Source organism: Suncus etruscus, chromosome 13 (assembly GCF_024139225.1).
Source record: "Suncus etruscus isolate mSunEtr1 chromosome 13, mSunEtr1.pri.cur, whole genome shotgun sequence".
NCBI lineage: Eukaryota > Metazoa > Chordata > Mammalia > Eulipotyphla > Soricidae > Suncus > Suncus etruscus.
The window spans coordinates 98,857,782-98,866,873 of NC_064860.1; the positions used below are offsets into that span (position 1 = coordinate 98,857,782).

Consider the following 9,092-nt stretch of genomic DNA (forward strand, 5'->3'; position numbering starts at 1 on the left):
TCCGCCCCAGCGTCAACCCCAGGGAAGAGCCTGCCCTACCCCCAGACACACAGGGCCGGGTATGCTTTGCCAATGGCACAGGATCTCCAGGGTGCTGCCAGGAGGAACAGGGCCAGGGAGGCCACATAGGGGTACAGAGGGCAGACACTGGCTGGGAAGAGCGCAGAGACCGCAGAGATGTGTGTCCACAGCAGTTTGGAAGTTGGGCAGCACCCAACAGCAGCACCAGGGCCAGGACACACGCAGGGGACAGGGGAGGCAGGGCCGGAGCATCTTGAACCCACCCGCCAGCCACATCCTTGCGAGCAACCCAGGCAGCGACCATCCTCACTGGGCCTGGTGCTAGGCGGGCAACGGGCGACGGTGGCTCTCTGAGGGGCTCACAGGACAGTCCAGGGCCATCACATGCTCCTCTTGCCCATGGGAATCCAGATCTAGCAGGAGTGCTGTAGTGCACAGCTCCTCCCACACTGCAGGCCCGACCGTGTCTGTCCCGATGGACTTGGGGACCGGAAGACGGAGGGTGAGGTCACACTTTAGGGGGCGGCTGGCTCTGCTCCCATTCGCTGTCCCCGTCCTGCAGTTGGATGCCCAGGCCCCTGGGGTCCCCGCTGGGTGCCGCCTTCTCCACCGGGCTCTGCAGCTCCTGGGCCTGAGGTAGTGGGAAGCGGCCCGTCCGTGTGCACATGCTCAGGCTCCCCCCCAGCGCTACCAAGAGGTAGATGGTCAACAGCACCAGGAAGTAGGTGAAGTAAATTTGGAACTGGAAGAGGAGGTACGGGTGAGTGAGGGAGGCCATGCTGCACCAGCCCACCCGCCTCAGACCCCGACCTCTAACGACAGTGCTCAGGAGGACTGGGACGCAGTGTGCCCAAGCCCGGAACCTCTGTGAGCAGGTCTGGGGAGTTCCCAGGAGTCCACCATCCCCCCACCCCCATTGCTGTCTCTGCTGTTCAGCCTTGCATTACACTTGGGATTTCTTGGTGACTTGAAGCCAGGAGAGGCCAGACACAGAGAAGCCCCAGTGACAGTGACCTCTGGCTGGGGCACCAGGCGGGGTCAGCAGAGGGCAGCCCAAGGACAGTACTCCAGAGCCCCCAACACTGTCACACAGGTAATATGAGGACTCCTAGCCCAGGATGATGATGAGGCCACAAGACGGGTGGTGTCGGCCAAGGGAGAGTCCACTCACCCAGAGACCAACACGGACTCACACCACTGAGACCAACACATAGGATTCACGCTCATATCACACACACACACACACACAGAAACCTATACCTGAGACTCACGCTCACCACAGGGACCAACACATGAGACTCACACCACAGAGACCAACACACAGGACCAACATATAAGACTCACTTCTCACACTCACCAGAGACCAACACTTGCAGCTCCCACTCGCCAGAGACCAGTGGTGAGATTCAACACAGACTGACTCGAGAGACTCACACTCACCCGTAGAGACCTCGGGGTCCCTCCCCGGGCTCCTTGCTACCCTCCCTGCAGCCTGGCGTTCTTTTCCCCAGCACCCAGATTAGGGCTCCTGCCACCAGCATGCTTGCATGGAGCTCCCACAGGAAAGAGGGGATGGGGCTGGTGAAACGCTGGTCCTGGACTTGGCGCCTCCAAATGTGGCGAGAGGTGAACTAGATAGACTATGAGCCCGAGAGCAGCAAACAGACAGGCCCAGAAAGGTGACTGTCAGCATGGGGTCTAAGAGCTCAAGACGAGACCAGAGGGGACAGCTCGGAGGAAGTGTGGCCCCAAAACAGGAAAGTGACTCAGGGTGAAGAGACAATCATGATGCTTCTCACTAGAAATCGAAAGAGGGAGGTGGCACACCTCAGAACCACAGGCCCAGGAGCCTCTGCAGAGACAGACAGGCTTCAGGAGCCTGGGGATGTCCCTTCGGGTAAGGGGCAACGATGGTCATGGACAGACATGAAGACTGTGCAGAGGCCAGGAGCAGCACATGGGGCCAAGGGAATGGGGAATGGGACATGTGAGTACACACGGGGTCTGATAACATGGGAACAGCTCCCCCGCTCAAGAAAACCAACAGGTCGGGGGCCAGAGGGATAGTACAGTGGTAGGGTGTTTGCCTAGCACACAGCTGATCCAGTACAGATGGTGGTTCGAATCCCGCCAGCCCATATGGTCCCATGAGCCTGCCAGGAAGGAGCAATTTCTGAGTGCAGAGCCAAAAGTAAACCCTGAGCACCACTGGCTGTGACCCCCAAAAAACCCCAAATAAAATAAAATATTTTAAAAAATAGAAAGAAGTGCTCGCTTTGGCAGCACATATACTAAAATTGGAACGATACAGAGAAGATTAGCATGGCCCCTGCGCAAGGATGACACGCAAATTCATGAAGCGTTCCATATTAAAAAAATAAGAAGAAGAAAGAAAGAAAACCAACAGGTCGGGGGCCAGAGTGATAGCACAGCGGGTGGGGGAATTTGCCTGGCACACGGCTGGTGTGGTTTGATCCCACATCCCACTTAATTTCTTTCTTTCTTTTTTTGGTTTTTGAGTCACACCCGGCAGCGCTCAGGGGTCACTACTGGCTCCATGCTCAGAAATCGCTCCTGGCAGGTTCAGGGGACCCTATGGGATGCCAGGATTCGAACCAATGACCTTCTACATGCAAGGCAAACGCCTTATCTCCATGCTATCTCTTGGGCCCTGAGCCTTAGTTTCTGAAACTGCTAAGTGCTGCCAGGTGTGGCCCAAAGTACAATAAAAAGAGAAAAGAAAAAGAAACTGACAAGTGAAAAGAGCAAACGAGACCGCCTGAGGGGAGGCCAACCTTGTCCCCAGCCCTGGACACGGACATCAGCGTCTTCCTGCCTGTGACCTGTGCCACGTCAGAGCCCAAAGCATACAAGACAAAGCTGTTTGAAAGAAGTGGCCTAGAACATGGGTGGGTCAGGAGAGGAAATGGGGGCCCCTGCAGAAATGCCACGGCTGGTGGGAAGTGTCGGCAGGTCTACGCCATGGAGGGCCTTGGGCCACACTGAAGGGGGAAGGTTAGTGCGGCCAGACTGCGTCCTCCCTCAAAGCAGGGCTGTCTCTCCCCAAAGGCTTGGATGAAGGTAAAAGCTAAACTTGGGGGCCCGGAGAGATAGCACAGTGGCGTTTGCCTTGCAAGCAGCCGATTCAGGACCAAAGGTGGTTGGTTCGAATCCCGGTGTCCCATATGGTCCCCCGTGCCTGCCAGGAGCTATTTCTGAGCAGACAGCCAGGAGTAACCCCTGAGCACCGCCGGGTGTGACCCAAAAAACAAAAACAAAAAACAAAACAAAACAAAGCAAAACAAACAGAAAAAAAAAGCTAAACTTGGTCGATGGGGAGATGGTGGCAGAGTCAGGCCCCGGGGCTGGCCAGTGTGTGCCAGACACCAAGGCAGGCCCGAGTGTGTGCTCGAAGGGGGAAGGTGGATGATGGATGATGCCTGAGCATTGAGGATCGAGGCTTCATGAGAAATAGTCACCGGCATCCTGCCTGAGCCTTGCAGCCTTCAAAGCTGAGAGCATCCGTGAGGGGCCACCACCAAGTTTGTTTTGTTTTGTTTTGTTTGTTTTTGGACCACACCTGGCAGTGCTCAGGAATTACTCCTGGCTGTGTTCAGAAATCACACCTGGCAGGCTGGGGATGGAACCTGGGTCTGTCCCAGGTCATCCAAGGCGAACGCCCTACCTACCGGGCTATTGCTCCGGCCTCACCACCGAGCTTTAAACTGCATGATCATGACAGCTGCAGGTTGGTGCGGTGAGCAGGGTCTATGCGTGGGGCCACGTGGAACCTGAAACCCTGGCACTGCCCCCTTGGGTGCTCAGATCCGACCCCAGGGCAGGGTCACTTCTCTGCACCCACCAACAGATACTTCAGAGCAGAGCGAAGTCCACTGGGCCTGTTTGCTCTGAGCAGCTCAGGGTTGAACTCAGGCCTCCTCATGTTCTCCTGCCCTCCCCACCCCCGAGGCCCCTCCAGTGGGATTCACGTCATCCAGATCCATGGGAGAGGCAGGGAGACAAGGGAGACACCAACATCGAATCAGATAGGGGATGAGACAGTTCTGGGAGCAAAAGACAGGGTCCCTGTCCACCAGGTAAAAAAAAAATTTTGGGGGGTAACACCCGGTGGTGCTCAGGGGTTACTCTTGGCTCTGCACTCAGAAATCGCTCCTGGCAGGCTTAGGGGGACCATATGGGATGCCGGGGACCAAACCCAGGTCCGTCCCAGGTCAGCCGTGTGTAAGGCAAATGCTCTCCCGTTGTGCTATGGCTCCAGCCCCTAAAACAAAATTTTAAAGTGATACCCCGGGGCTGGAGAGTTAGGGCGGCACCAGCCCAGGCTCCACTGCTGCCCCACCCCACAAATGGGCCTCAGAGCCCATGAGAGATTGCCCATAATTGCAGAACAACCAAACCAGCATGCAGAGGGTGGTGGAAGTGGGTCGTCTGCCCGAAGCTTCCTGTGGAAGTAGCAGGCCTGAGAGGACAGGAACACGGGAGACACAGGCCAGCCCATCGCCCTGCTAGAAAGTACCAGCCAGACCTGCTAGCATAAAAGTGGAAACTGGGGGCACAGTGGGGAGAATGCTTTCCTGGCACACAGCCAACCCAGGTTCAAGATCTGGCATTCCATGGGGCCGGAGCTATAGCGCAGCAGGAGGGCATTTCCCTTACGTATGGCTGACCCAGGACGAACCTTGGTTTGATTCCCGGTCCTCCAAGCCAGGAGCGATTTCTTTTTTGTTGTTGTTTTTGTTTTTGGGTCACACCCGGCAGCGCTCAGGGGTTACTCCTGGCTCTAAACTCAGAAATAGCTCCTGGCAGGCTCGAGGGACCATACGGGTCGAACCAACGCCCTTCTGCATGCAAGGCAAACGCCCTGCCTCCATGTTATCTCTCCAGCCCCACCAGGAGCGACTTCTGAGCACATAGGCAGGAGTAACCCTTGAGCATCACTGGGTGTGGCCCAAAACAAAACAAAAACAAAAAAAAAAACTAAAGACAATAAAAAGATCTGTCATCCCTTAGCTTCCCCCAGCAGCGCCAGGAGTGAGTCTTGAGCACCGCTGGCTATGGCCCCAAAAAAACAAACAAGCAAAAAAAGCGGAAACTGGAAACCTGTACTGGCCAGGGCGACGTCCAAGCCAAAGTGAGAGCAGGAGAGAAGCGCTGGGTAAGGGTGCCGGGACCCGGACAGAGCCCAAGGCTCAGGAATGAAGGCCCCGGGGAGCTACGGAGAAAGAATGCCAGGGTGGGGGCACCAGGATGGAGCGAGTGCCGTGGCCTGAGGACACACAGGGGTGCCTGGGGACGGCCACTGGGCCTCTGGGGCCAGCACAAGACTTGGGGCTTTACCCTGGATCCCCCAGCTGGTCTGCAAGCCTGGGTCCATGGTCCATGCAGGGCTGGTGTTCACCCCCAAGCGATCTGAGGGGCTCAGAGGGGTCTCCAGCTTGGCTGGGGGAAGCCTCTGACTCCTGGGGTGACCTTCCTGAGCATAAGTCAGGCTTTGAGGTGCGAGTGGCCGGGGACACCCCCACTCCCAGGACACTCAACAGGAACACAGAGTCTGAGTCCTGGGACGCCCAGCTCTACCCTCTGGGAGTCAGACGCTGCCCCCGAATTTGCCCTGAGCCCCCTGACCTGACCCTCTCTCGGGAGAGACTGTGCTTGGTGCCGCCTCGGACCTACCTGCTCCTTCACCGACAGCCCCAGGCCGTGCTTATCCGAAACGATGAGCGTGATGATGGTCTTGAGGACGGTGGCCAGAAAGGTGTTGATGCCGAAGACCAGCGCACAGAGCTCCTTTGACAGCGACGCCGCGATCTGGAACCTGGGGGGCGTGAAGGTCACTCTCGGGGCCACCGACGGGTGGGGAACCCCAGCTCCAGGCTTGGCTCGGCCCCACTCTTGGGACCCGCAGCCTCCACCTCATCAGGACAGGTTGGCCAGATGGGAAGGGCAGGGCAGGGTGCCACAGGAAGGTTCTGGAAGCTTCCGCAGGAAGCTCAAACGGCACCGCCCAGCACAGTCCGTAGTTCCAACCTGACCCGCCCCAGGGGTCAGGTCAGGAGGTGCCCTGAGGACTGAGCTGGCAGGGGAGCTGGTGCCTCAGTGAGGATGGGACCGGCAGCCATGTGAGGAAGGCCCCGGACTCTCCCGACTTGAGACACCCCTTCTGAATCGTGTGCCCCAACCTCTCAGTGAGGCCACAGTCAGAACTGGGGAGAGTATGGGGGGGTGACATTTGCCATGCATGTGGCCAACCCGGGTTCAATCCCCAGCATCGTACATGGCCCGCAAACCCTACTTGGAATGATCCCTGAGCAAAGATCTAAGAGCGATCCCTGAGCACTGCGAAGGGAGACCCAATCTTGGAGTGAGCACTGAGTCAGGAGTGAGCCCTAAGCCCTACCACATATGGCCTCAGATGGGGACATTTCCTGAGACTAGAACCAGAAACTACCGTACAGGGTATTTGTGGCGTGGGACGAGGGGCCATGGCCAGCAAGCCGTGCCCAACAGTCACGCCAGCCACTCTGTCCCACCGGGGCCCTGGCTCTGTGACAGCACCTGTGGGGGCCCAGAAGCTCCTCGGTCCCCAGGGACGCCTGGGGAGGAGCCCAGTGGCCTTGCTGAGTTCAGGACAGGTGGGGGGCAGTGCTGCAGATGGGGACTCACGTGGCCAAGGGCACGAGGAACTGGTAGGCGCCGCGGAAGAGCACAAAGGACAAATAGCAGACCCAGATGTTGTTGGTGTTATACATGAGGAAGACCAGCCAGGCCTGCGCTGCCGTCACGCACACGATCACCAGCTTCCCCCACAGCGCCCAGCGGAGCTTCAGGAAGCCGGCGGCGAAGGACGTGATGGCACCTGCGGAACAGGGACGGGGACAGCGACCGGCTGGCGGCTTGACCATGGGGAGAAGGAAGGACGGGGCTGGGCTCGGCCGGGCGGCTCACCCAGCAGCGTGGAGGCGGCATCCACCCCGCCGTTGTAGCTGACATTGGGGTTCACCACATTCCAGAGGATGTGCACGTAGGAGACCACCAGGTAGTAGCCGGGTGAGCTGAAGACCCACCAGAAGGACCAGAGGCGCAGCTGCGGCCTCCGTGCTCCGACCGCCAGCTCCCGCATCATGCACACCAGCGTCCAGTCCCGCCAGCCGGTGCGCCTTGTGTCCGGTGGCCCGGGCTGCATGTGGCACAGCTCGGCGGGTGTGGCCCCCTTGGCCCGGGCTGGTGCCCGGCGGTGGAAGAAGAGGCTGCGCTTGGGCCGTTTGAGGAAGAGCGAGAGGACCAGGCTGAGGCTGAGAAGGGCCAGCGAGAGGTAGTTGAGCGTCACCAGGCGCAGGCCGGCCACGCTCACCAGCAGCTGGCCCAGCACCGAGCTGGTGAACACACCCAGCAGCACTGCAGTCCGCGAGTAGCTGGCCATGCGCTGGTAGCGGGAGGGCTGCACCAGGGAGAAGATGTAGGAGGAGTAGGCAATGCGGGCCGCCATGGTGAGGCCGTAGAAGAACTCCATGAGCTGCATGTGCAGCACCGAGTGGCCGAACAGCAGCAGTAGCCACACGCACACGAAGCTCAGCGCCTGCAGCACCAGGACAGGCGTGTAGCGCACCAGGTCGGTCAGCAGGAACATGGGCACCAGCACGGCCAGGTAGGAGTAGAACAGCACCGGCGTGATCTCGTTAGTGACCTGCGGGGGGCGCCGGTGAGTTGCAGCCCTCAGGCCCGGGGCCTAGCCACCACCCAGCACCTGTGACGGTCCCCGGGGTACAGGAGGACTCGAGAGGCCACTCACAGCTGACCGGGGCACCTGGGTCCCACCCGTGAGCTGTGATAAATAGGTGGGCGCCCAGCCCTGCTGCTGAGTCCCTGTGGACCCGTGAGAGGGACCTGATGAGGTGGCCCTGACTTGGCCCCCCTGAGCCCTGAGTGGGAGCATTCCAGGGCAGGACGGGCTGGGGGGGAGGTGGTGGCTGAAGGGCCCGCACTTGGTCACCATTACCTACGGGGTGGGGGGTCCCTGTTCTGTTTTCTGATGGAAAATTCCGGAAACATCAAAACAGCCTTTCCGAACTAGAGGCCACTTGGCAGGCAGCCCCGCACACAGTGGGGTGTCCTGGGAGGTACAGTTCAGCTGCTCTCCCTTCCACGTCCCCACCCCCAGAGGCCTGGCCGGCACAGGCGGGTTCATATCACACTCGGAAGGTGCCAGGGCTGGCGCCCAAGTCCCCAGGTAGCAGGAAGGATTACCCAGGACACGTGTCCGCTATCAGATGGGCAGGTGTGCAGTGCAGCCAGGGAGCCGGCCAGCGGGAACAGTCCCCGAGATCCCCAAATGCGCAACTGTAGCTGGCCCCGGCCCCATACACAGGCCCTGCCAACCCACTGGGACCGGAACCACAGGGCAAGCTGCGTCTAGCCAGAAGCCATCGCCGGCTGGCTGGAGGGCAGGGCCCAAGTGCTGGGAGCCAGGAGCAAGGAGCGAGGCCAGTGCCAGCGAGGGCAGCCCAGCCTGGCCCGGCCCCACTTGGGGCAGAAGGACCCACACATGCATGACATGTGCACACCGGGACACATAGACTCTGCATGTATGCATGATGCCTGTGTGCTGGTGCATGTTCTGCTCATGTGCACTTGGGCACAGGCCTTGATGTGGGCACCTCCTAAGGGCGTGCTCCACACAGGGTGTGGGCGTCCGTGGGGGCAGCAGACCTGGAGATCAGACCGCCCACCCGCCACCTGCCTGCGTCCTGGTGAAGTTCTTGCCATCGGTGAAGTTCCTGCCATCGGTGAAGTTCTTGCCAGCGGCTCCCAGCAGGTAAGGCGTGATGAAACTCTCCCCTGGCCTAAGCTGTGCCATGAAGCCGTAGAGGCACAGGTAGCCCACCAGGCAGCGCCAGGCCTGCTGCTCCCTGGCCGGCTCCGGCGTCTCATCCTCCAAGGCGATGCTGGCCAGGCTGCCTCGGGGCAGGGCGGAGGGACGAAGCTCGGAGCCTGGAAGAAAGAGCACTGTCAGGGACCCCGCCCGCAGGGCCCAGCGGGTCCCTCCACCCAGC

General features: G+C 59.8%; 1 protein-coding gene and 1 non-coding gene across 2 annotated transcripts; one reads left to right on the forward strand and one right to left on the reverse strand.

The window, feature by feature from the left end:
• Positions 1-1,256: 1,256 nt before the first annotated feature.
• On the reverse strand, positions 1,257-7,726 carry SLC19A1 (solute carrier family 19 member 1). Its single transcript, XM_049785485.1, has 4 exons — positions 6,988-7,726; positions 6,706-6,898; positions 5,712-5,857; positions 1,257-1,661 (listed from the first exon to the last, which is right to left on the reverse strand). The coding sequence occupies exons 1-4, from the start codon at positions 7,667-7,669 to the stop codon at positions 1,498-1,500; spliced, it is 1,185 nt and encodes a 394-aa protein (XP_049641442.1). The 5' UTR covers positions 7,670-7,726; the 3' UTR covers positions 1,257-1,497.
• LOC126026636 (U6 spliceosomal RNA) lies at positions 2,289-2,395 on the forward strand. The gene has a single exon (XR_007501859.1). It is a non-coding gene; the product is annotated as a U6 spliceosomal RNA (small nuclear RNA).
• Positions 7,727-9,092: the final 1,366 nt, after the last annotated feature.